Source organism: Onychostoma macrolepis, chromosome 14, assembly GCF_012432095.1.
Source record: "Onychostoma macrolepis isolate SWU-2019 chromosome 14, ASM1243209v1, whole genome shotgun sequence".
Classification (NCBI taxonomy): Eukaryota; Metazoa; Chordata; class Actinopteri; order Cypriniformes; family Cyprinidae; genus Onychostoma; species Onychostoma macrolepis.
The window spans coordinates 10,716,597-10,743,791 of record NC_081168.1 but is presented as its reverse complement, the minus strand read 5'-3'; the positions used below and the strand labels follow the sequence as shown (position 1 = coordinate 10,743,791).

Sequence of the window (27,195 nt, the reverse complement as noted above, 5' to 3'; positions counted from 1 at the left end):
TAAGATCTTTGAAAGACATTGAGCTCTGAGATGTTTATAACTTGTTTCCACTGAAACCAAAGGAAAAGATGGAAATTGGAAATGCTTTATTTCAAAATATATGTATATTTACTTTTACCATAAAGAAGCACACACATATGTTTTCATCATCTCAACATTAAAAAAAGCAAGCATTGCTTCAAAAGCATTTAAAGGCTGTCATGTCCAACTCATGGATTCAGCAACCAGGCAGAATTGAGATGCCAGGGCCGTTCTCAGCCCACTGGAAAAAATTACATTGCTTGCCCATTTTAACTGGGCATGTGTAGAAGTTGCGGCCATTATTCGGTCCCAGTTTTAGCACAGTCTTCATAACGGTCCGCTTGCCATGATGGCACATGGGGAAATGGAGGTCTGCCCACTGTTGCAAGAATCAGAGTTGATATGAATACAAACCACCAATTCTGGTTTAAGTTTCAAACTTTCAATTTATTTCTAAATGATTTAAAAATTGAAATTGTTTTAATTTTACATAGGTTTCAAATTTAAGTTCATGCTTTCTTACCTCAAAGAAGTTGCATTGAGTCTCTCGTGGCAGGGAGCAGGTGTAGAACTGCCTGCCTTTGTTTTCTCCTTCCTTAGTGACCACCCTCAGGGTGCATGGTCGGTGATGACTTTTGCAGCAGGGGGTTTTGGGTAGGGTTGTGCCATTGCTCTGTGTGCCCCTGCTTAGTTGTGGTGAGATATGATTCTGTTATTCAAAATCAGCTGTATCTATTTTACATTTTGCCATCAAACTTCATTCAAAATGATCATTCACCAAAAAACATCATAATTTACTTTCAATAATATTTTTGCTGATCACAAAAGAATATCTTGTTTTTGTTCATACAAGTGAAGCCTATTTACTTTTACTGTATGCACAAAAAAACAGACAAAAAATATTTTCCCCAAACAATTTCTTAGGTATTCCGCAGAATAAATAAAGTTAGGTTTGGGATGACCTTGCTATAAATCATACTTGCTGGTATTCTTTGGCTATAGAATGTATATTAATGAATAGAAATATCAGTATTTCACTAATCCATCTTATCACAGGTAAAACTGCTCTCGCTCACCTTGAGGATCCGATGTGCTGCATGCTTCCTTCAGGCAGTCCATTCGTGCTTTTCATTCTTTTGTTAGGCTGACTGTGGTCTGCTGAAAATTCTCTCTTATGGGGCTCATTGCCTTTGAATTGCATCCCACTCACGCCATTACTGGGACTCTTCCACTGCCAGTTGCCGTGCGTGCTCAGACCCCTCATTGTCTCTAGTATGTGTGCCTGGTTAATGGCGGGACTTGAAGGAGAGTCAGGTTTTGCACTGAGGCTGGTTAGGACTAGAGTGGTGGTCCCAAATGCAGTCTTACGATTCATCTTTATTTCCTGCAGGGGTTTGCTAAAACTGTTGCAGGGGTAGCGGATCAGGTCTCGACTCAAAGGTGAATGTTCCAGCTTTGTTGGCTCTTTAGGTACTGAGAAAAGAGAGCTAGATTTAGATATGAACTACACTCAGAAATGTTAATTTCCGTACTAATACATGTCTGAAACTTACCTTCCGTTTTAGGGCTCATACAAGCATCACAATACTTGTTAATTGGTCGATTGATTAAAGTGCAAAGGGAACATGCCCACTCTTCCTCCTCTTGTTTCGCCACATGATCATTGCTGCTCGTTCCTCCTTGATAAGCCCATCCAATCAGACCATTACGAGTTGGGAGTTTACTGTCCAATTGAAAAGTTAGCAAATAGATTGGATTCTCGTGTGCAAATGTGTGTATATGAATTAGCTTTGAGAGGAGGTGCAGCTCACCTAATGTTCACTTCACTTGGATCACCTGTTTGACAGCGCTGACAGTAGTATGTCATCCTACCGTTGTCTCCCAGTCGACAGACGGTGACAGCTCCACTGCACTGCCCACAGTTTGGACGTTTATAGACCTTGTAATGCTTGTAAAGTGGTGATCCATTCTTTCTACACTGTTTTGAAAAAATAAAAACTGAATGCAGATCTGACAGAAAAATAAAATCACAAATTTCTAGTCTAGAAAAATGCAGAGTATAAAATACCTTATAAAAAAGGAGTGTGAAATCTCGTGTCATCTTCACAAGATGGTGAACTTGTTCACTTGTCAAATGCCTGACCTTTAAAAGCGCAGAAGATTTAACTGAAAAATAACACTCTAAAAATATTTTAAACAAGGTGTAAAACATCCATTCAACTGTATTATGCGACAGAGATATTGACTTTGTGTTGGTACTGCACAAAGCAAATTGTACCTTGACAGCCGGGTTAAGGCCACTGTCGAAGAGCGCTTCGTTTTTAATTATGTTTCCTACACCAGGTAAGACAGCCTGATCCAACAGAACATCACAGAGCATTCTCTCACTCTCTCTCTTTACAGCCTCCACCGCCTGAGAGAAACTAAACTTGGGCGAACAGATATCGAGAGCCTCCATGGCTCTTACTCTCTGCACACAGTCCTCTGAGAGTCTAGGGGAAGCAAACAGAATTATTATTCCCTGAGGAGTCAGAATCTTTGAAGGCTCAATGTAAAAATGAAAAGAGTCAGGCTGTCTGGATCACGCTGAGTTATGATAGTCTGGAATTTAATCCGGCATAGCGAACGTTTCTGCAACAGGGAAGTTGTCTACTTAAAACCTGCACATGATGAGCTGGCCTATGTACATTAGGATAAAGTGCTTGACCCGGAAGGACTTTCGATGAAGATGCAATCTAATCTGGGATTAAATTTAATACTTATCCTAGAATACTTAGGAATGAAATGGAAGTTATATATAACTATAATCCGAGCTATTAGAAGAAGTAATGTTACCTGATTTCTACAGTTGTGTCAAAGAAACAGACAGCGTCATTAGAAAGTTGAATAACCAACACTGGGGGTTTTCCTTTTAAGTCTTTGTCCAGGGGGTTTATCCTCAAGGAACCATTCATGCCAAAGTGCAATCTAAATCAAAACACATTTAAAGTACAGTTAAAACGATTTCACTGTTTTATACCAATGAATTCCTATGACCTTTTCAGTCATTTGTGATTACTGGATAAGGATTTTCAGGGATATCTGTGCTGGATTTTCATTTGTATGTCAAGTACCAATCATTTATAGAGTTAAACACCACTTTGATAAAGTGGCAAATATTACTCGCTAATACCTTTTCAAAGTGGTGGGCTCAATCACACAGACTAATCATGCTGGCTTGCTATAGAGCAAACTCTACTCCAGCACTGACAATGAACAATATCTGGCATCAAATATTTTAAAGCACAACACAGCTGAAATAATCCTTATATACAGTATATATACTGTATATTCTGGCATCTCAAAAAAATTGAATATCGTAAAAAAATCATTTTCTTTTGTAAATTTTTCTAGATTCATTACACGTAAAGTATAACATTTCAAAAGTTTTTTTTTTTTTTTTTAATTTTGATGGTTAGAGCTTACAGCTCATGAAAGTCAAAAATCCAGTATCTTAAAATATTAGAATATTTCCTGAAATCAATAAAAAAAAAAAATTAAAAAAAGATTTGCAAAACAGAAAAGTTCAAGTTCTTTAAAGTATGTTCATTTATGCACTCAATACTTGGTCGGGGCTCCTTTAGCACAAACTCCATCATCAGTGAGGTGTGGCATGGAAGCGATCAGCCTGTGGCACTGCTGAGGCACTATTGAGCCTTCAGTTCGTCTGTATTGTTGGATCGACTGTTTCTCATCTTTCTCTTGTAAAATATCCCATAGATTCCATATGGGGTTAGGTCAGGGGTGTTGGCTGGCCAACCAAGCACAGTAATATCATAGTCAGCAAACCACTTGGAAGTAGTTTGGGCACTGTGGGTAAGTGCTAAAGTCCTGCTGGAAAAGGAAATCAGCGTTTCCATAAACCTTGTCAGCAGATGGAAGCATAGAGTGCTCCAAAATCTCCTGTTAGACGGCTGCATTGACTTTGGACTTGATAAAACACCAATGGACCAACACCAGCAGACGTCACGGCACCCCAAATCATCACTGACTTCAGAAACTTCACACTGGACTTCAAGCAGCTTGGATTCTGTGCCTCTCCAGTCTTCCTCCAGACCTTGATTTCCAAATGAAATGCAAAATGTACTTTTATCTGAAAAGAGGACTTTGGACAACTGAGCAACAGTCCAGTTCTTTTTCTCCTTAGCCCAGGTAAGATGTTTCTGACATTGTTTCTGTTTCAGAAGTGGCTTGGTAGCCCTTTTCCTGAAGACGTCTGAGCGTGGTGACTCTTGATGCATTGACTCCAGCTTCAGTCCACTCCTTGTGAAGCTCTCCCAAGTGTTTGAATCGGCTTTGCTTGACAATATTCTCAAACTTGCGGTCATCCCTGTTGCTTGTGCACCTTTTCCTACCCAATTTCTTCCTTCCAGTCAACTTTGCATTTAATATGCTTTGATACAGCACTCTGTGAACAGCCACAGCATTCAGTAATGACCTTCTGTGACTTACCTTCTTTGTGGAGAGTGTCAATGATCGTCTTCTGGACCATTGCCAAGTCAGCAGTCTTCCCCATTATTGAGGTTTCAAAGAACAAGAGATACCCAGAATTTATACTGTAGGGATGGTCATTTAATGAAACTCAAATGTAAATATTCTAATATTTTGAGATACTGGATTTTTTACTTTCATCAGCTGTAAGCTCTAATCATCAAAAATTTTGAAAACCTTTAGAAATGTTTTACTTTACATGTAATGAATCACACGTTTTGACAATATTCTAATTTTTTGAGATGCACCTGTATGTGTGTGTGCGTATATATATATATATATATATATGTGTGTGTGTTTGTGTGTGTGTGTGTGTTCTGAAATTCACATTTGTAAATGTGCAAATATTTTACATTTGCAACCTTACAAATCTTAATGACATTAACATTAAATTGACTTTTTTCCTATACTGTCAGTTACCCTTTAAGATATCCAAAAAATACAGTCATTACAGTCAGCAACGTAATGTAACCATAAATCAGAAGATAATTTCATGACTTCGGTGCTTTTCAAATCTAAACAGGGCTCTGGGAAGCAAGCCAGAAAATTTCAATCTGCCTTCATGAGGAAAGAAACTTAAAAAAAAAAAGATCATTTAAAATAGAAAGCAAAAATTGCATGCATCAATCTACCCTTATTTAATTATCATTATTATTATTTTTAAACAAACCTCAGAGCTCTGAAGCCAAAATACATGAAGAGCTCTTTCCCCAGTGTCTCCACCCCTGTAAACTCACAGCCGTTAAAGCACTGGAAAGAGCTCCTGGTACTGTCATCTGACTGAAAAAATAAAAATAAAACAAGTAAACATTCGTATGTATGTCATTTACGCAGGACTGCTATCTGTCATGCACTTACTGATTTGTTGGTTTCATTTCTTCGTATGTCTAAAACTTTCTGTCCTTTTTGAACTCTCGCACGAATCTTCTCTCCATTCAAAGTGCATCCCGGACCCTCGACCATTGCGCCGTGTATTTAACAGTCTGTATATAAACAAACTACGAGCAAATCAAGAAGACCGCTAACGTTGTACGCGAATATGCAGTAGAAAGACCCGCCAGATAATTCGAATCTGCGCATGCGTCGGCGATGAGTCGGAAATCGTCACGGTGTAGAAACAAAGTTGCTAAAACTAATACTGCTGCTGCTTATAAGGATTATTTAACAGTATCTTCATGTAAACTTTTATCAGAATGTAAGTTATCTGTCTAATCTATTTCATCAGTTTGTTCTTTATTAGATTGTGATTATGATTTTATAATTTAAGTAGGCTACATTCATGGGAATATATTTTTAGGTCAATATTATGCAAGTGATTCCATTGAATAACGACTTAAAAAAAAAAGATCATTTAAAATAGAAAGCAAAAATTGCATGCATCAATCTACCCTTATTTAATTATCATTATTATTATTTTTAAACAAACCTCAGAGCTCTGAAGCCAAAATACATGAAGAGCTCTTTCCCAGTGTCTCCACCCTGTAAACTCACAGCCGTTAAAGCACTGGAAAGAGCTCCTGGTACTGTCATCTGACTGAAAAATAAAAATAAAACAAGTAAACATTCGTATGTATGTCATTTACGCAGGACTGCTATCTGTCATGCACTTACTGATTTGTTGGTTTCATTTCTTCGTATGTCTAAAACTTTCTGTCCTTTTTGAACTCTCGCACGAATCTTCTCTCCATTCAAAGTGCATCCCGGACCCTCGACCATTGCGCCGTGTATTTAACAGTCTGTATATAAACAAACTACGAGCAAATCAAGAAGACCGCTAACGTTGTACGCGAATATGCAGTAGAAAGACCCGCCAGATAATTCGAATCTGCGCATGCGTCGGCGATGAGTCGGAAATCGTCACGGTGTAGAAACAAAGTTGCTAAAACTAATACTGCTGCTGCTTATAAGGATTATTTAACAGTATCTTCATGTAAACTTTTATCAGAATGTAAGTTATCTGTCTAATCTATTTCATCAGTTTGTTCTTTATTAGATTGTGATTATGATTTTATAATTTAAGTAGGCTACATTCATGGGAATATATTTTTAGGTCAATATTATGCAAGTGATTCCATTGAATAACGACTTAAAAAAAAAAGAGCCTGTTTTCCCTGAATAAACTGGATGACTCCAAAAGATTTCTTATATTCTGGGTAATGTTTATAAAATTACACAGGCTACTATGCAGGCTACAGGCCTATATCTTTAGAACTTTTATCATATCTTCATATGACGCTCAGTCAAGTGTAGATAGATGTATTACTTTACTACTTGAGTTGCTGCACATAATTTCAGTCAGTACAACTTTTTGAATTCTTTGGATAAAATGAACATGAAAAGGAGTTCATTATTTTGTATTATAGGCCTATTGAATTCAACTGGTTATTTGTGTACAGGTGAAAAGTGAAAAGCCCCTTTACTGGCCCCAGTGAGGAGGTCCATTAGAGGACAATGTTGCGGGTCGTCCCCCTGACGATGGCCCTGGCACAGGTAAAAAGCACTCCAGATCTGTGTCTATATCATTATCCTGTTACACAACAGTTAAAAAGACCTAATCATTTTGTAGTCTAAATGAACTAAATCACATTTATTTTTAGTATATTTTTCACTGAACGTAGGGATTTATGTTCATTTTAATACACACTACTACCGTTTAAAGGTTATTTTGAACAGAAAATAATTATTTTGTTCAGCAGGGATGCATTAAATTGTTCAGAAGTGACAGTAAAATATTTCTGTTTCCGACAAATTCTGTTCTAAGTTTAAAAAATAAATAAATAAAAATAAATAAGAATGTATAAATAAGAAAAGACTGGAGTAATGGCTGCAGAAAATTCAGCATTGCCATCACAAAAATAAATTACCTTTTTAAAATATGTGACCCTGGACCACAAAACCAGTCTTAAGTTGCACGGCCCGGGGTATATTTGTAGCAATAGCCAACAATACATTGTATGGATCAAAAATCATTAGGATATTAAGTAAAGATCACGTTCCATGAAGATATTTTGTAAATTTCCTACTTTAAATATATCAAAACCTAATTTTTGATTAGGAATATGCATTGCTAAGGACTTAATTTGGACAACTTTAAAGGCAATTTTCTCAATATTTCGATTTTTATCAAAATATTTTGGTTGAAAGCTTATTTATTTAGTTTTCAGATGATTTTGAAATCTCAATTTCAAAAAAATTACCATTATGACTGGTTTTGTGGTCATATATATTAAAATAGAAAACAGTTATTTTAAAGTGCAGTGCTATTTAACAAGCTTAGCCAACTGTTTTTACAGTATTTTTAATCAAATAAATGCAGACTTGTTAAACATAATATGTATATATTAGAGTCAATTGTGTTTATATTTATTTACACTAGTCATACTGTATGGACTACTTGTATAGGCTTTTGTGGAGACTGACAGATGTCACTACGATTGTTTGTCTTTATCATTCCATGGAAACAAAATACAACATACAGCTTTTTAATTTTGGCCAAACTTTTTGTTTAAAACAAATGAAATCCAATTCTTACATGAGCTGCAGTAAGGACCCAAATGCATGGGGGGTGCTGTTGGGGTGGCATACATGCAGTGCACTCTGCTTATCCTGCCCCAAAACATTCTTAACACAGCCATGACAGAGACCACTGAGGAATACAGGCCATTCGCAGCACAGCTGTCCAATGTTTACCTCACCATCCTGACTCTCTTCTGCTTCAAACTTTTCATTAGAATTACCCTTAATCTACTCACACACTTCTACATCATCAAAGGCAACCGCAAGGAGGCTGCCCGGATTACAGCTGAGTTCTATGATAATGGTCAAGGGCATGGTAAGTAGAGCGTGCACTTACATCACTGCACACCACTTGGCTGGCAGGAGTGTGGATTTAATTTCCTATTGCCAGCGTTTTGCCCTTTATGATGGCCCGTTTGCATGGATATATAGGGAACATGGGGAATATTACTATTGCACAATGGTTTTCCTGCAGTGTAGCTTTATTTATATATAATAGCTCTCATTGCAAGTGATGAGGACCACAACAGGGAGTTATGGCGTTTTAGATATGCTTTTCAAACACTATACAGTTCGGGAAGTGTCATATCTGCATTCCAAAGCACATTCTTAAGATTCATATTTGTGCTTCAGTACCTACGATCACATGACCACAGATCCTAAACATGCAACATCAAGCACATGGAAGTTCACTAAGTGTGCTTGCGACGCGAAGCCCAGGAATGGCTGCCAGGTTGCTGTTTACAGTGTTGTATAAATAGAATTGAGGCCATGCACCCCCCTCCCCTTTGACTATACAAGAAATGCAGTTATCTTCAGTCTATCAAGCGCTTGTGCAGCTAGACGCATGTCTGCTGGATTTTGAGCAGTGCAGCCGGGCCATATAAACAGCGGTGAGGGCTTTTGGTGTAAACAAGTTGTCTCGCAGAGCATCTCAGAAAACAGCTTCTCCAAGTTTAAGATCAGGGAGAGAGGAACAGAGACGGGCGATAGTCACAGGGGATTGCCATAGTCTGGCATTTACTAAGCAACTTAAGTAGGGCAACATAGATAAAAACAGCAGACAGCTTCAGTGACTCTTTTAAAGCATTTTTTTTGAAGAGAATGATATAAGGAGGAAACATTTTCCTGAAGGGACACAAGCTCTGTCAAAGTGGAAGTCTTGCTGAGCTGGTTAACCAGCCAAGGTTGGTGCTTTGATATGTTTCGTGTGTACGTGGACCGACTTACAATATCTTGAGTGCAAAAGTGAGCTGTGTTCTTGAATTAATTGTTCTTGAATGTGAAGCTAAGAAGGAAAATCGAAAGATACAGATTTGCGAGGCAGTTCGAACGGTGCCAAATGAGAGCTAGTCCTATTTATGTAACCTGAATGATAATATATTATATTTGAGTGAGTGATGAAGGGAGATGACGATGATGATGATGACGTGTGGAATGCATCAGCAGTTATTCTGGATATTGACTCAGGTGTGTACACTGGTATATAAGCTTTTGTGATGGTACTATATGTATGCAGTGAAACTCTGGGATACAACATAACATTTATATTTGAAAATAAGTTATTGGACTTGGATTTTTTTTTTTTTTTTTTTTTTTTTAAACATGGCATAAAATTAATAGGAAAATAAGAAATATTTACTATTAGTTTTTGCTGATAATATAATTAAAAATTTAAATTAGAAAAATCTAAATTAAATTAGAAAATTAAATTAATGCAAAATAAACACACACACACACACATACATACATACATACATATATATATATATATATATATATATATATATATATATATATATATATATATATATATATATATATATATACATATACATATATAACACGCACACACACACACACACACACACACACACACACACACATATATATATATATATATATATATAAATGTGTGTGTTTGTGTGTTTATATTTTATATTATATATATAGTTTCTTAGAACTAATAGCTAAATTATAACTAACTATAACTGAAGATATAATATAATATAGAAATATAATGTAATATAACATAATAAAAAAGATACCATATTTCTATAGAATTCATAATTTAATACATAAAATATATTTCAACATATAACATTATAATTAAAACAATTCAATAAACATATAAAACATATTTTTCAAAAAAATTAGAAAAATGCAAAATAGAAAGATTTCTACTGTAGTTAGGGTGTTGGGCCTCAATGTGTATATTTGCATGTATGTATGTATGCATTATGTACGTATAATTCCCAAATGTCCTGTTTGGCAAATCCCTGTTTTCATTCTTCTCCAGGGTCTTGGGCTGACCGCTCTGCTCTTCATGATGCTGCCAGCCAAGGACGACTGCTGGCTCTCAAGACCCTCATTACACAGGTAGTTTCTCATTTAAATGACCTTTAGTTGAACTGTAAGATAAGAAATAGTTAATTGTATTGATATGTGTAGTATTTAGATCTTGTAGTCACATGCACTCTAGCGGATAAGTAATGTAATACACATTTGGTGTAGAGGTAAACACTGTAATCCATCATGTGCGCTAGTGAAGGGCATTGCTGCCACCATCTGGAATAAAAGAATCCTACACATTCTAATGCAATATTCATTTCTCTTAAACTGTCCTCAGGGTCACAGCGTGAATGTGCTGACAATAGACCACGTTAGCCCTCTTCATGAGGCTTGCATAGGGAGCCATGTTGCCTGTGCCAGAGCCCTGATAGATGCTGGAGCCAACGTTAGTCTCTGCAGGGCTGATTGGTAACACTTTCATTTCACAGGTCTTGATGAGCAGGCTAGTTTAGCATTTTGTAACACAGTGCAATATTTTGGCTATATTACAGTGAAATATGATGATGATAATTATGATATATTTATTAAAATATTAGTTCTAGAAATATTTTTTTATTTTTTAAATAATCATCATTATTATATTTTATTTTGTCATTATTAAATTGTATTATATTATATTATAGATGATTATGATTATTATTACTATTTTTCATAATAAATATGTCTATTGAATTATTTATTCTAGAAATATCTTTTATTTTTATGTAATCATTATTGTCTTTTGTCATATATTATATTATATGCATTAAATAATATTATATTTGTTTTTTATCTATCAATTATTATTTAAATGATAAATTATTATTTCATTAATAATTCTTCACTGAAAAAAATGGTGTAGTTTAAAAACAGTTCACCCAGAAATTGTTAAAATAGTTTACAAAGAAATGGCAAGTAACACATTAAATATATGAAATTTGTGATTTTTTAATACTCCAATTATCTTTACAACTTTGAAAGTGGTACCTTTATTTTTATATTTATATGATCATATCATTTATTTTGTCATTATTATATTATACAGTATTATATTATTCTGTTATTTATTTTATTTTATCTATTCAATTATTAATTCTAATTTACTTATTTAACTTTTTATTTTTATATATATATAATCATCATATCTTTTATTTTGTCATTATTATATTATTATATTAATATAATATACATTATATTATATTTTTATTATTATGTTTTTTTTATTATTTTGTCTATTCGAATACATGAGTTAAAGCAAACCCTTATAAAAACCATCAAAAAGACTTAAGCCATAAAACAGGGGATAAAACATTTTATAAACATTTGTGTTCAGCTGTTGCATTTTTTCATATAATTTCATGACACATGCTGTTCTTTTGCCTTGTATTCTATATCTTTGTGTTCAGGTTAATGTAACAACTATAGATGGAGTGACTCCATTGTATAATTCCTGCTCAGCTGGCAGTTTGGAATGTCTAGAGCTGCTTTTGCAGAGTGACGCCAGACCACAGGCCCTTGCTATATGCCAGCCTTCACCCATCCATGAGGCAGTCAGCAGGGGTGGGTATAACACTGGCACTAGAGTACCGTAGTCCTACACAAGTCAAAAGTCTCTAAGTTTTTAATATGGCATGGATTTATTGTCTCGTTCAAAGGCCACAGTAAGTGTGTGGAGGCACTGATTGCATGGGGTGTGGATGTGGACTACGAAATCCCTCACATGGGCACTCCTCTCTACAGTGCTTGTCGATGTCAGGAGTTCTTATGTGTCCGCAAGCTGCTCGATGGAGGTAAACAAGTCAAAATTCACACTACTAAGTAACTGTGCTGAAGTTTCACAAGACTTAATTACATAAAAAGTAGATTCATTTTAAGATGGAAAATGCTGAAAGTAAGAATAAAGTAGAGTTCATTATGTATAACCTCTCTGACAGATTTAGTGAGTTAATTCAGAGACTGAATTAAACCACTTAACATGAGTGAAAATGGTTCATAAAAAAAATCGACTCAAATGACTCTTTTAATCTCATCACACAATGCAAATTCATGTTCACAATTCAGGTTCAATCAATCAAACTTTATTTCAACCAAAATCACCTTTCTGCAAATCCAGTGCAATACAAAGTGCTTTACAGGTATAATAAGCATAAGCAGTTATGAAAATAACTCTATAATAGTTTATAACAAAACTGAAAAATGAAATATTGATAAAACAAAATGCGATAGCAATAAATGAAAAAGCTGTTAATAAATAAAATAAGCATAAATACTAGAATCATAACTGTAAGACACTACATACAAGCTAGACAATTTGTTTTAACTGATATATCACCCACTCCTACAGGTAGATCACACTTAAAAGTTGTGCTTAATATTAGGAGAATAACCTGTGCTGTGTTACTATGTCACAAAATTTTCACCATCACAGGTGCAAATGTGCAGAGAGGCACAAATTTGGAGAGTCCTCTTCATGTAGCAGCCCAGAAAGACTGTATAAGCATAGTGAAGCTCCTGCTGGAATTTGGGGCAGATGTAAATGCACGCAACCTGGAGTTTAAGCGGCCCGTGGAGGCTGCTCCTCCAGGGAGCCTTACAGAGGGATTCCTATTGATTTATGAAGGTGAGTTAAATGTGCAGCAGCATAATAGGCTCAAAAGTCACTTATGTTTTTACTTTTACTGCGTCAGCCTTCATCAGTTTTATTCCTTTTACAGCGACACCCCGTTCTCTGTGTCAACTGTGCCGTCAGCAAATCAGGGAGAGTTTGGGACGTTCCCGACTGTATCTTTTACCACGTTTGCCCCTCCCTAAAGCCATGAAGAACTTTCTACAATATAGATAATGTCCTTCTGTTTGTTTAGTATTACTGTGTTGACTTAGTATAAGTAATAAAAGCTGTTTTACCTTTTTCCATTTAATAATTATTGTCTCCCGTGGCTGTGGCCTGAATAAACAAGAATATGCCAGTGATGTCCTTGGCATATAAATAAACTTGTGACTGGTACCCAATCTTGTTTATCTTACATTAATAAATAAAATAAGTATACCTCATCCACGTTTTAGACTTAAAAATATCTCATTCCCCCCTACTTGACATCAAAGTTTAGTGTTAGTGCGGCCCGCATGTTGTTCTCAAACGCACCTTTTTGCTGAGTCTTGCCACGCTTTTATTTATTTATTTTTTTTATCACTTATGTGCTACCATAGATAGTCTCGTGACAGCTTCCGGCGGTGTTTGTTGTCAACGGTTGTCAAGCTAGCCAACCGCAAAGTACCTTATAAAATAAATAGGAAAAGATTGAGAAGATTGGATAAGTTGTGCTCCTTTTTTTGGAATACTTGAAACCCTTTTTTTTGTGAAATACTTAATGCGGCCCAGCCTGACCCAGACTACCTCCAGCGGCCCCCAGGTAAGTTGAGTTTGAGACCCCTGCTTTAAAGGGATAGTCTCAGCCCCAAAAAATACAAAAATGTCATGATTCACATCCAAGTTGAATGTTGGTAACTAGTTGAAAACAGTTGACGGTAGCCATTGACTTCCATAGTGTCAAAAAAAAGATCACAGTAGATCAAAAATAATGTTCTACAAATCAAACATATGAACAGCCAGCAGGTGGCAGCACATCAACTCCAGCGCGTGTCGTCAAGCTTGTTTCCATGCGACTGTAAACAATGAACTGAAGGGGTTTGTGTTCTTCCTCAAACAAATGTAAGGCTGCTTCTCGTTTCTGTCGTTACCTATAGTATGAAATGGCATATTCACAGTCCCCTAAGAAGGCTGGTCTACCACGAGAGGTTTTGAAATGGCTGCAAAGTCTTGATTTATCGTTTTTCCCAAAAAACGTGCGCAGGTGAGTAAGTTAGAGAAGATAAGCTACTGTAAGTCCCATGAACTCGAGCCATTTAGGGGATCTTAATATATTTGCTCTTGTATAAAAGCTTAAATGTGCTATATAGCTAGTTAGTTTGGTTTTCAAATCAAGTACAACAATAAATATGAATTTACAGTTCCCCAAAGAGTACTATAGTACTATATTTTGCTATTTAGCATCCGGCGATTTTATTCATCTTGGATAAAATGTTAATATTTAACATCCGGTTTCATGACAAATGTGGTTCAAAAATAAACAAAATTTAAATCAATATGAAGTGTGCTTATACACGTGCCTTGCTCTCCTTTTTTGACCAAAGAGACTTTTCCAATGGATACCTAGTGGCGGAAATATTTTCCTGGTATTTCCCAAAGGATTTTCATATGCACTCCTATGATAATGGAGCTTCACTGGCTGCCAAACAATCCAACTGGTCCCAGATTGAGAGAGTGAGTTTGATACCATGAAGAAATAATAAAAGTGACTTGAAATAACTAATAATTTAGTTTCTTGATATGTTTATTGTGCTTTGGCCTATGCCAGGTTAATAAAGATCTTGCTGTTTCTGTAATACACCTTTGGTTGTTTAAAAGTTTTTTGAGAAGCAAAACATCAGTCTGCTGAAAGAGGTCATAGATGGCACAATCCACTGTAAACCTGGAGCTGCAGAGCTTCTCGTGCAAGAGATTTACTCCTTCCTGACCAACAGAAGGTGAGCTTTCATATTTACTTTCTTTATGCATTTGTCATTCCCATCAGATAATGTAAATCAAATATTAGCCAAATAGCCCTTTAGGCATTGTTTTCGAATACTCACATTTAGTTTTTCTCTATTCTGGTATATAAAGCCCACTTTTAATTTTCAAAAGACACAATTATTTTCAAATCAAAGGGAGGATATGTACTTCCGCTTCATCTGCAATGTACATGCTTTCGGTGGGTAATGTAAATATACAAATTGGCTTGCAGCCATGATTTTGTAATGAGCCACATATGCTTCAAAGGTTAAGGACTAATTAATCTCACACCTTGTCTACATTTGGCTTGTTTTATGCTTTCTGTAGGATCCAGACCATCCAGAAGGTGGAGCAAGGCTTCACAGATAAGGCTTATCAAGACCAGTTGCCAATGGTGGCTCGAGCCACAGCCTCAGTGGCCATAAAGAGCAACTTGAGTCTCAGTGAGGTAATCGCTGAACCAAATATCATCGCCAACCAGCGCAAGGTCCTTGCGATCATACACAGACACATAGAACAGAGAAAAGAGGAGAGAACACAAGACCCAAGTGAGTAACACACCATGAATCCTTTCTGTTTGCCTTGAAATCTGTATGTCTTGGGGAAGGATGTTTTACTGTAGAGTATATTTCTTTGACTTCTTGATAGAACGATTCGATGTTAAGCCCACTCTTGGAGAACAGGCTGTCAGATTGCCTCCGCTGTTAGCCCACCAGAGCGAGCCAAACTTGCAGATGAACACCAGTCAAGCAGCTTGTTAAGTTCGTGGCTCTACCTTTCCAACAAAAGGATGAGACAAATGTAAGCCAATAGTCTAAATATTATCTAAATTTTAACAAACCATGTTCAGTGTAATATAGCATTTTTTCAAAGAGCAGTATTACCAAAGCTCCTCAAAAATTGCACCTGGCAAGGCTATAAACTACTAGAAAATTACTTAGTGCTGCCTTCATGAGAACATAGCTAGTTACACTACAAGCTATACATGGCAAAACATTTCAAACTCTTTTGCTTACCTGTTTAATTAAAAGAAACTTACTCAAAAGAATCATTCCTTAATGAATTACTTATTCTGATTCAAAACGGCTGAGAGAAAATACAAGACATTCTACAAGACACAATGTTAAAAAAAAATTATAATGTTGTTGAGAGAATGTTACCACACTACTTGAATAAAATAGGCCTACTATTATGATTAAAATAGCTTTTCCGTTAAAAAGTTTTAAGATGTAAAACCTTGCTATCAAGAAATGTCATTACTCTACGACTAATTGATTATTGGTAGCAACACAAATGTCCAGCATGGTTGTTATTGTTAACTAAGATTATAAAACATTAATTTTGTTTATTGAAATAAAATTGAAAGTAATATAAAATAGAAATATTAGATTAAAGTTATGATTAAAAAAACTTTAATATTGCCTTAATAACTAATATAAATAACTTAAGTTGAAGTACTAAAATTACTCAAATTAAAACAAATGAAAGCCAAATAGAAACTTTTAAAAAATTAAAATGACAAGCACGTAAAATTACTTAATCTAAAATCAGGGATTAAAGTTCTCCGTCGCTACGACGGATTTCCGTCAATTGCAGGGTTCCCGCCTGTCCTTAATGTCTTAAATTCACTTTTCATAATTTTAAGGCCGTAAATAGGCTTACATTTCTCAAACAGTGTAATAAATGTCTTAATTTTAGCTTGAATAGGTCTTAAATTAAGGAAAGACGAGGTGTATTCAGCCTGCTGAGGGGGATGTGTTCAAAGCCTGGCGTGGAGCGAAAGCACGTTCCTCTCTCCGCTCTAAGCGTTCTGTAATCACTCCGCTGTGGATCCACTCCGGGTTTTCTGTTACCGCTCACGGAAAAACTGCTCCGTGTTCACTCCATTAGTTGGTGGTGAGGGGAAACGAGGGAATGTATCGCGTTGTTGTTGTTCTGCTGGCACACCAAAAATCATCCCCGCTAAGGCTGCAGCTTCTCACTGACAACATAGTAACGCTCGCATCATTCACAGTCAGGTTATTATCAGAGAACAGAGCAGAATTCGGCGCGCGGCTGTTACCGGTAATAATCATTCTACTCATTACCGCAGGTTCCGACGGAATGTATCACATTTGCACCTGCTTTCGAGTCTTGAGAACTCGCTCGCGCGGTCTCATTTTCTGTGCACAGATCGCGATAAGGAGAGTGACAGCTTTTAATAATTATTAAGGGAGTTTGCATATGTGATATTGATTTAATACAACAGATCAATAAACAAGTACTTCATGATTTTGCTCTATATCATCAACGAAAATAGTTCTAAATAAAGTAACCGCTGAGCCGCTGCGCATCTCTAAAAGCAAACACAGCGGTGTTTCATTCATGAATGAAAGTGCGTTTTTGAAAGAATCTAGTGAGTCAGTGATTCATGATTAACCATTCATAAAGACAGTCACTTGCTTCATTCCTGAATGAATCATCCGTTCGAAGAATCAATTGAATGAATGATTCAGTGAAGGAATCATTGACTTGCCGCCAACTGCTGGCGGTTTCAGTTTCACTTTTTGCGTGTAATTTCAGTTATTTAAATCATTTAATATTTCTGTATTCAACATTGTATATTTAAAACGTTAATCTCCACATGAATCTATGAATTTAATTGCACTCATGCCACCTCTGAGCCTCATTAAACGTCTGAAAATGTACAAACCACTTTTGTGTTCTTCTGTGCCAGCAGTGCCACCTCTGTAGTACAAATTATTTTTTTATTAAAAGTAATTTAATATGATTGGTAACTTATTTGTCTTATTCTACTACTTATTATATTGTTTTAAATAGAAATTTTAAAAAGCTTATGAACATAATTTTTTTAATTTGACATAGATGAAAATGATGCCATTGCAAAGGTAAAAAAAAAAAAAAAAAAAACCCTGTAAGTCACTTTAAGGAGTCAAATGTCACCTCGTATTAGGAAGGCACATTTTTGGTTATTGATCAGAAGGAGCTCCTAAGTTTTTTAAATTAGGAGGACAAGCCTCCTAAAAAGAAAAGTAAGCATAGAGCCATGTGTAACATATTAGATCTGTGCATGAGGTCTTAAAGAGACAGCAGCCTAAATAAACCTGCTGCTGTCTTTCATTATACAGTGAAGACTATCCAGTGTTATTTTACAGTTGAATAGATTATATTTAGACCTAACTGAAACATATTAAGTACTGATAATTTAATTTGTATCTTATTGTTTTTGTTTGTACTATTGATTGTCATTAATTTATTTGTTCTTATTTTCTTATTTACTATTTACTTGTCTTATTTAGTTAAAATAAATTCAATTCTGAGTGCAGGTGTTTCTTGGGTGGGGAGGGGGAGTGGTCCATGGGAAATAGTCCTGCCACCACAGCTGGAATAAATCCTAGAGGAAACACTGCATACATTTAATAAAATTAGAAAAATGCATTTACAAAGGTAAAAAGAAAATGCCCCTGTAAATCACTTTGAGTCAAATATCACCTCGTATTAAGAAGGATAATTTTTGATCAGAAGTTTTTATTATTGATTAGAAGAGGACAAGCGCTCCAAATTACAAGAAGAAAAACACAGCTCTTAAACTGGGTGTGTGACAGGTATGGCTGTGGAATGGGGTTTGGCTGAGGAAAAAATTTCAGTCAAAATATTTTTTTTTGCTTTAACCCCTGTAAAATTAAAATTAAAATAAAAAAAACTCCTAAAAATATTAATAAATACTGTAATAGTATATAAATAAAACTAAAATACACTGCCGCCCAACATTAGTTACAAGTATTAAACTATCTATGTTTAACTATTTTGTATTTAGGGAATGTTTGTCTTCTTTATGTGCAGGTTCTTTGGCATCTGGCATCAGAAGCAAATGCACTGCGGATACTGGAGACAAATTATGAGACTGTTTAAGGTAGATGTCTAACAAAGGTCTTCAAAGCATATTTCAAAATGCGGCCCTAGAAATCTCAGCAGAAGATTCATTCTCACAATAAATAAAAAACAGTCTAACAAGCATACACATCAGTGTGCAGGCTGCTTTTGTTGTCCATGTTTGAATAGAACACAGACTAAAAAAAAAACTTAAAAAAAATCCATGTTTATTAGCTTCTAAAGGCTTGTTGTTCTGATTGGCATTGGATTTGAACTCTCTACACCATACAGGTCAACAAATTTATTGTAATAAAATGCATATTTCCATCTCTTGTGATATTCAAATCCCAAATTCAAAGTTTAAACAATTAATATTTTTTGGAAGAACTGCTTCTTATAGTTCAACCAAAAATTAGTATCAGTTCGATAGATTGTTGTGTATTTAACTTTTTTTAATTTGCTTTCATCCATAGCTCTTATTATAATGTGTGATAATATTTGAATCATTTAATTTACTTAAATTTAGCAACTTAAAATTAGTTTCTATGGCTTTTTATGGGACAGGGTGGGGTTTTTTTTCTTCTTGAGAGCAGTCTGGACATTTTCCCAAAAATCTCCTTTTGAGTTTAATGGACAAAAAATAAATCATGTAGGTTTGGAAAATCATCTGAGTTTAAATTCAACATTTATCAGTTAACTCTAGTAGCTCTTAGGCCTTCTTCAACCTGTTGTTGCATCTCTGTTATCTCTGTATTGAGATAGCTCTGTTTTAATTGAAAGGCACAGCATGTTCTCTTCTCCGCTCCACCTAAGACCCACTGCAAATTAGATATTCATTTAGCAAACTCACTGTGAGACAGGCAGGATTTAGGCAAGTTGCCCAGGTCCTTTTTTACCCCCTCTGCCTCTTTTACTCAGTTTCTCTCCCCCTTGTACACACACAAACACACAGTCTCTTTCAGTCTCACACAGCCAAACGCTCTTACACTGTCAAACATAAAGAGTGTATCTGCTGTGTTACCATGCATCTTTCAGACTCAATTCATAGCATAAGGTTGCCATGGATATCTAAAGCAAGCATACTGCTTTTCATCAATGTGCTTAGAAAATAACTTTCTAGACCACCTCGTCTCTCTCACGCTCCCTCTGTTTATCTCACCCTCCTCCCTATTACATGCTCATGCTGTTTTCCGTCTGAAATGGACATTTAAAAAACCAAATAATAGGCTTTGTGCGGAATAAAATGCCATGAGGTGCGAATGGTATGACCCTGAACGCAGTCATTTAATCATTAGCATAGCTGAGATGTTACTGAAATTAGTGTCTACTCTCATTGATTTGACAAACTCTGTCATTTTTATGGTCAACAATAAAAGGAAATGAAAGTAGGAAAAAACTTTAATCTTTAAATGATGATTTTTTCATTTCATTCTTTCATTAAAAGAGTCATCATTTACTCACCCTCATTACTTTCTTCTGTGGAACACGAAATATATTTGAAAAATGTATTTTGTATGAACTATTAGTGTAGGGAAAAAAAAACAAAAATAGTTTTTTGACCACTAGGCAATCAACATTTTTATATGCATTACATCCATTTACTGTATATACAATGTATATTGGTTTAGATTGGTTCATTAAAGCAGACAGCGGTCAAATATTTTGTTTTAATAAACCGAATGTTTTCCATGGCAGCATACCAGTGCTACTTTCATATATTATAACACACTGCTCTCTCTCTTGTCATTGGTGCCTTCATGTGACTCAATGTGGTGACATATTGTTGTAAAAATGGTCTTGGTGGACTTCTGTATTAATTTTATAGTGAGCCTTTAAAGAATGGCTTGAAGCTCAGGAGTCTCCAGTTAAAGTGAGAAAATGAAAACAGCACTCTGAACAGCAAGGAACTGGTGAAAAAAAAAGTCTCTTATGTTCACCTAGCCTACATTTATTTAAAATACAGTAAAAGCAGTCAAATTATCATACATTATTACAATTTAAACTGTTTCACTGTTTATAAATTTTAAGTGTTTTCTTTTTGAATGTATTTTAAAATCTGTTGATGATGCAAAGCTGAATTTTCAGAATCATTACTCCAGTCTTTAGTGTCACATGATCCTTCAGAAATCATTTGAATATGCTGATTTCCTGATCAAGAAATATTTTGCATTATTATTACAGTTGTGCTGCCTAATATTTTTGTGAAAACAATATTTTTTAAGGATTCTCAAAATACAGCATTTATTTGAAATAATTTTTTTTAACAATGTAAACTGTCACTTTTGATCAACAGTTTTGGGAAGGTTACTTTGGAAATGTAATAGATTACAGATTACAAGTTACCCTATTTAAAATGTAATAAGTAGTGTACATTTTTCAAATACGTTAATAAAGTAATGTAACTGATTACATTTGATTACTTTTGTAAATTTCTAACAAATGTTTTCAACTGTTAATCATTTTAAAACATTTAAAGCAGGCCGGGTTTGTAAGAGTGTGTCTTGCAGGGAGCATGCTGGAGGCACAAATAAACCTTAACAGTCTTTAATAAACGGAAAACGCAGGGGTTAATCCAACATAGGAGTTTGCACAAACACATGAAACTAACCAGTAGACCCAACAAAGGAACAACTGAACAAACAGGAACTAAAATACAAGGGATAATTAGGAACTCAGGAGCAAGGAATCATAATCAAAAAAGGCACGAAATCATACTGCATATTGATTGGTCTGTTAATCCAAGTTTGTGTCTTCTTAATGATGATTCTGGCCTCTGTATAACTTTAATGCAAAAGAGAATGTTGTTTGCTGGTTTTACAGCTGCAAAGAAGACAATAATACAAAACTGGTTTACACCGCACATGTGTGGAAAAACATATTGGATCCGTAGCCTCCTGCAAATAGTGACTTGTGAATGTACAACAGCACGAATCAATGGGGCCAAGCCTTCTACCATTGATGCTTGGCAGTGCTTTCTCTTTGATATACGTGACTGTATAAAAGAGTGACTTTTATGTTTTTCTTGTCCTTCCCTCTCTCCCTCCCTTTGACTGGACTTTGAGATATTGAGTATGTGTCTGTTGTTGTTGTTTTTATTATTATTTTGTATTTATTTATTTTTTATTTTTTTGGATGTTATGTATGAAAAATAAAAAATGTTGATAACAAAAAAAAAAAAAAAAAAGGCACGAAATCTGAAAAAAAAAATCCGAAAGGGGCGTCCCGCGCTGTAACATATCCACCAGGGAGGGTGCGTAGGCACCCTGGAGGCTGGTACAAGACGGAGACCTCCAGGGTGGATCAGGGAGCTCGGGGCACCATGACGGGACGGCCTCCGTGGCCTTGGCCTCGACCCTCAGCCCGGCCACTACGGCCGGACCCCTATAGCCCCCCCCCCAAAAAAAATTCCTTGGGGGGGAATTCTGGGTTTCCTGGCTGGTACGGGCTCTAGAGGGCGCTCTGGAGGAGCGGGTTTTGGAGGGCGTTCTGGAGGTGCCGGCACTGGAGGGCAATCTGGGCTAGATTCGGGGACTGGAGCCCTCTCTGGGCTGGATTAGGAGACTGGAGCCCTCTTAGGGCTAGATCCGGGGACTGGAGTCGACATTGGAGCGGCCTCAGGGGCTAGTATGAGGGCTGAGAGCAGTCTTTTTCTCCTCAGATTCATAGACTGTAAAAAAGATGGACGACGCGTCTCCGCTTCCTTCCACTATAGAAAAGTGAAGCGAATACATCTCAGTATGGCCGCTGCCATCTTGAGTAAATGACGTCATTTGGAGCCCGAGTCTGCGCAGTAGAGATTCGTTTGGAGCCAGAGTCTGCACAGTAGAGTCGTGAGGTGGAGCCACAGAATCAAACCCCGCAGACCCAATCAACCATAACGATACGCCCCATTTTTATAGCATCAAATTACTAGATAAAATCAAATGTATCACAAAAATTAACAATTGAACATATATCAGCGTGATAACAACTACCTTAAATGACCAAAACCATATTTCGGAAAATTGTATTGGAAGTGTAATTAATTTTTTTATTTTGACCAATTCCAATTCGTTTACATGGAGAGGGCGGGGTTTATGACCTGTACTGTAGCCAACCACCAGGGGGCGATCGAAGAGCCTGCAGCTTCACTTTTAAGGACGAGTGAGACACACCCGCTCAGATTCCTCTTCTGGTTTGATGTGAGGGAGGCAACTGCTGTCAGCTGAGGGCTTGACTTTTGGTGCGGCCGGCGGGCTTGACTTTGCGGCGGCTGGCGGGCTTGAGTCAGCGACGGCCGGCAGACTTAGCTTGGAAGCAGCCGGTATTTCTGGGCTGAGGACACTGATGGTGGAGCTTCGGAGGATACGGGGGTATTTGGGGTGGGGCAGGCGGTTCGAGCCGTTGGTGCGGTATGTGGGAGTTCCTGGCATGGGGTGAGCTGGCAAGACGCGGTGTGCCTCTGAGGGGACTGGACGACAAGACTGAAACTTTTTCTTCATTACTTCAACTTCAAAATTGGAACCGTTTAAATAAAGAACGAGATTAATCAGCTCAATCAAGGGAAAATCACACACGGGAAGATCTCAGCGGATCGCCTCGTCGTCCAGCCCAAGCTGAAAGCACGCACCAAGGGCGGCGTTGTGCCAGCTCAACCGGTTGGCAAGCTCAAGGAAATCCTCCACATACTGTTCCAACCTCCGACCGGCCTGCCGCAAACCCCACAACTTGTCTTCCGCAGTCATCTTTTTGGGTTGGGTCTTCTGTAACAGTGTGTCTTGCAGGGAGCATGCTGGAGGAACTTTAACAGTCTTTAATAAATGGAAAACGCAGGGGATAATCCAACATAGGAGTTTGCACAAACACATTAAACTAATCAGTAGACCCGACAAAGGAACAACTGAACAAACAGGAACTAATACAAGGGATAATTAGGAACTCAGGTGCAAGGAATCATAATCAAACTAAACGAGGGAAGGAACATGACCAAATAAGGAAACTCAGGAAGAACTATGGGGGCAAAACGGGTCCAAAAATCTGAGAGGGTTAACCTTAAAGTAGTACTCAACACTGATTACTGTCAGACTTTCGAAATCCTTCATCACTTGAATTAAGATTATAATAATAACAGCCACCACAAAATCAGAGTTTAGCAGTTCTTTTAAAGCTGCAGTCCATAAGTTTTGCCTCTTTGTCGCCATCTCTGTTTGAAAACCTGGAATTGCAGCCGAGTGCGGAATTATCTTGCATACGTGGGGTTGTGAGTCGGCACGGTTCCAGCGCGGATTAATCTAATGTTCTGAAGAGTATGTGTGGCAGTCAGTAAGTGCGTTTACATGTACACTTTTTTGTCATTCCGATTAAAATCATTCCGATTGAAAGATTCGAAGAACTGTTTACATGAGACGTTATCTAATCCGATATGGTGTTTACATGTGCCTGTGCTTTCGATTTTAGGATATGCTAATAGCCTACAGTGACAACAAAAACAAGTCACCAGAGGAAAAAACGCCCATATTTACGTTCATATTTTTAATATATGTTTGCACTTGCTTAGAATAAATGGTTAATATTTGAATCCCTTGCGTTCATTCGAGCGCTCAGTCATATGGCCAGAACGTGATCATAGAAATCATATGTCCCTCTGTAATGCAGCTGAGATTAATTGTACTCTGATACTACAAAGTTGTACTGTACTTAAATGGAACAAATACACGATTTCTTACCAAGAGTTGCTGAACAATGAATCAAAGGAGCATTGCTTTATCACAGTCGTGTTTCGTACAACATTCATGGCGTGAGCACGTATAAATTCAAGCAGATCAGAAATTATGAATCTGTCATCTATACAAATACAAATGACAAAGGCAACTTTTGGTCAAGTTGTTTATTTTCATTGAGCTACTTTCACTATCATCACTGTGTTGTTTCTAAGCTGAAAAGCAGAAAATTGCGCTTCATTTCAGATCTGTTTTTCACTCCGGACATGAGAGCAGATAGTCCGTCACACAGCAAGCGTTCTCCTTTCTAATGTGTTTTTAACTGTATAATGGAAATTTTAACTTTATACCTCCACTATTACCCAGTCTCTACTGCAGTGTCCCCAAATCACAGAATGTACCGTTGCCGACTTCACGTTCACGTTCTGACGACCCGACCTCTGGACGTGATGACGTAGACGCAAAGTAATCGGTTTAAAGTGTTTACATGGCAGGATTTTAATTTTGTTCGGTTTATAGAAAGGTTTATCCCACCCCTCTCAAACCGATTACAATTTCATTCGGTTTGGGCATTTTTATTCCGATTGAGGTGTTTATATGGAGCATTTTCATTCGGATTGGACTTTTAAACCGATTACAATGCTCCATGTAAACGCACCTAGTCACCAGTTAGCAAACACCATGCGGGCTTTCATGTGTCTTGCACTGAGGAGAGGCTTCTGTTGGGCCACTCTGCCATAAAGCCCCAACTGGTGGAGGGCTGCAGTGATGGTTGACTTTCTACAACTTTCTCCCATCTCCCGACTGCATCTCTGGAGCTCAGCCACAGTGATCTTTGGGTTCTTCTTTACCTCTCTCACCAAGGCTCTTCTCCCCCGATAGCTCAGTTTGGCCGGACGGCCAGCTCTAGGAAGGGTTCTGGTCGTCCCAAATGTCTTCCATTTAAGGATCATGGAGGCCACTGTGCTCTTAGGAACCTTAAGTGCAGCAGAAATTTTTTTGTAACCTTGGCCAGATCTGTGCCTTGCCACAATTCTGTCTCTGAGCTCTTCAGGCAGTTCCTTTGACCTCATGATTCTCATTTGCTCTGACATGCACTGTGAGCTGTAAGGTCTTCTATAGACAGGTGTGTGGCTTTCCTAATCAAGTCCAATCAGTATAATCAAACATAGCTGGACTCAAATGAAGGTGTAGAACCATCTCAAGGATGATCAGAAGAAATGGACAGCACCTGAGTTAAATATATGAGTGTCACAGCAAAGGGTCTGAATACTTAGGACCATGTGATATTTCAGTTTTTCTTTTTTAATAAATCTGCAAAAATGTCAACAATTCTGTGTTTTTCTGTCAATATGGGGTGCTGTGTGTACATTGAGGAAAAAAAAAAAAAGAACTTAAATGATTTTAGCAAATGGCTGCAATATAACAAAGAGTGAAAAATTTAAGGGGGTCTGAATATTTTCCGTACCCACTGTACATGAACCCAAATAGGAAAAAACAAAACAAAAACAGTTATCGAATAAGCATTTGTCCTAAACTCTGGAAACACTGGTGTCAATGCAAGAGCAGTCAGTGCAATTTGGGAAAGAAATCAATTAAATATTTGTGTGTGAAGTGTGTGTGTGTGTGTGTGTGTGTGTGTGAGTGAAAATATTCAGATGTAACCACCTTTGTAATGTTAATATTTTCATAACTAACTATTTAATTACACATTTTTTTCTCAGTAACTTTAATGGATTACAGTTACATTTACTGTTACTCCCCAACACTGTTTTAATGAAAGTATTACTTCAAAAACAACAACAAAATATTTAGAATAAAATCTTACTGACCGCAAACTTTTGAACAGTAGTGTTATTAGATTTCAGATTATTAACATTGTTGCTTGCTGAGTTTTTTCTACATTTTAATGAACTATATTTCTTTGCAAAGAGTTTAGGCTTATCTACAAGTACGATAATGTAATCATCTTAAATCTATATATCTAAATCTATGTCCATGAATTGTTTTATTTGGTAAGTAGCTGTTCAAAATTTACAGATATTCTGTCATTATCATATAATAAACCCCTTCCGGTATAACACAAGACCCTGGCAGGACGGATAACCCTGTCAAGATTTATTTTGTGCTAGCTTGCATATAAAGTTTGCACAAACACATTAAACTAATCAGTAGACCCGACAAAGGAACAACTGAACAAACAGGAACTAATACAAGGGATAATTAGGAACTCAGGTGCAAGGCATCATAATCAAACTAAACGAGGAAAGGAACATGACCAAATAAGGAAACTCAGGAAGAACTACGGGGGCAAAACGGGTCCAAAAATCTGACAGGGTTAACCTTAAAATAGTACTCAACACTGATTACTGTCAGACTTTCGAAATCCTTCATCACTTGAATTAAGCCACCACAAAATCAGTTTAGCAGTTCTTTTAAAGCCGCAGTCCGTAAGTTTTGCCTCTTTGTCACCATCTCTGTTTGAAAACCTGGAATTGCAGCCGAGTGCAGAATTATCTTGCATACGTGGGGTTGTGAGTCGGGACGCTTCCAGCGCGGATGAATCTAATGTTCTGAAGAGTATGTGTGGCAGTCAGTCACCACACCGGTGTGGAT

The 27,195-nt window shown here is 36.8% G+C and overlaps 4 protein-coding genes across 11 annotated transcripts in view; 3 read left to right on the top strand and 1 right to left on the bottom strand.

Annotated features, from left to right (window-relative positions):
• Positions 1-71: 71 nt before the first annotated feature.
• Positions 72-5,730, bottom strand: neil3 (nei-like DNA glycosylase 3). Of its 3 annotated transcripts, none has more exons than XM_058797091.1 (10): positions 5,410-5,730; positions 5,222-5,331; positions 2,857-2,988; positions 2,300-2,513; positions 2,090-2,164; positions 1,833-1,999; positions 1,575-1,744; positions 1,098-1,494; positions 545-704; positions 72-400 (listed from the first exon to the last, which is right to left on the bottom strand). In XM_058797091.1, the coding sequence occupies exons 1-10, from the start codon at positions 5,512-5,514 to the stop codon at positions 218-220; spliced, it is 1,713 nt and encodes a 570-aa protein (XP_058653074.1). In that variant the 5' UTR covers positions 5,515-5,730; the 3' UTR covers positions 72-217. The 3 variants fall into 3 exon arrangements, with proteins under 3 accessions (XP_058653074.1, XP_058653073.1, XP_058653075.1); XM_058797090.1 differs by having other exon boundaries at positions 545-707; positions 5,410-5,728; XM_058797092.1 differs by lacking the exon at positions 5,222-5,331 and having other exon boundaries at positions 545-707; positions 5,410-5,728.
• A 637-nt stretch (positions 5,731-6,367) lies between these two features.
• Positions 6,368-13,306, top strand: asb5a (ankyrin repeat and SOCS box containing 5a). 4 transcript variants are annotated; one of them, XM_058797097.1, is made up of 10 exons: positions 6,368-6,499; positions 6,948-7,041; positions 8,283-9,254; positions 9,462-9,537; positions 10,367-10,446; positions 10,697-10,804; positions 11,805-11,958; positions 12,054-12,188; positions 12,827-13,018; positions 13,113-13,306. In XM_058797097.1, exons 4-10 carry the CDS (start codon positions 9,468-9,470, stop codon positions 13,238-13,240), a joined length of 867 nt encoding a protein of 288 aa, XP_058653080.1. In that variant the 5' UTR covers positions 6,368-6,499; positions 6,948-7,041; positions 8,283-9,254; positions 9,462-9,467; the 3' UTR covers positions 13,241-13,306. The 4 variants fall into 4 exon arrangements, with proteins under 4 accessions (XP_058653080.1, XP_058653078.1, XP_058653077.1 ...); XM_058797095.1 differs by lacking the exon at positions 9,462-9,537 and having other exon boundaries at positions 8,183-8,383; XM_058797094.1 differs by lacking the exons at positions 6,368-6,499; positions 6,948-7,041; positions 9,462-9,537 and having other exon boundaries at positions 7,084-8,383.
• A 594-nt stretch (positions 13,307-13,900) lies between these two features.
• On the top strand, positions 13,901-21,287 carry spata4 (spermatogenesis associated 4). The gene is made up of 6 exons (XM_058797899.1): positions 13,901-14,249; positions 14,590-14,719; positions 14,864-14,982; positions 15,335-15,555; positions 15,656-15,808; positions 18,851-21,287. Exons 1-5 carry the CDS (start codon positions 14,149-14,151, stop codon positions 15,766-15,768), a joined length of 684 nt encoding a protein of 227 aa, XP_058653882.1. The 5' UTR covers positions 13,901-14,148; the 3' UTR covers positions 15,769-15,808; positions 18,851-21,287.
• Positions 15,719-27,195, top strand: part of gpm6aa (glycoprotein M6Aa) — a 40,986-nt gene continuing 29,509 nt past the window's right edge. Inside the window, exon 1 of one of the 3 annotated variants that reach the window (XM_058797898.1) lies at positions 15,719-15,808. The gene's annotated coding sequence lies outside the window, so the exon portion shown is untranslated. Of the gene's footprint in view, positions 15,809-18,901; positions 18,921-27,195 lie in introns of those variants that run through there. The other 2 variants (XM_058797897.1, XM_058797896.1) reach the window with 2 other exon arrangements.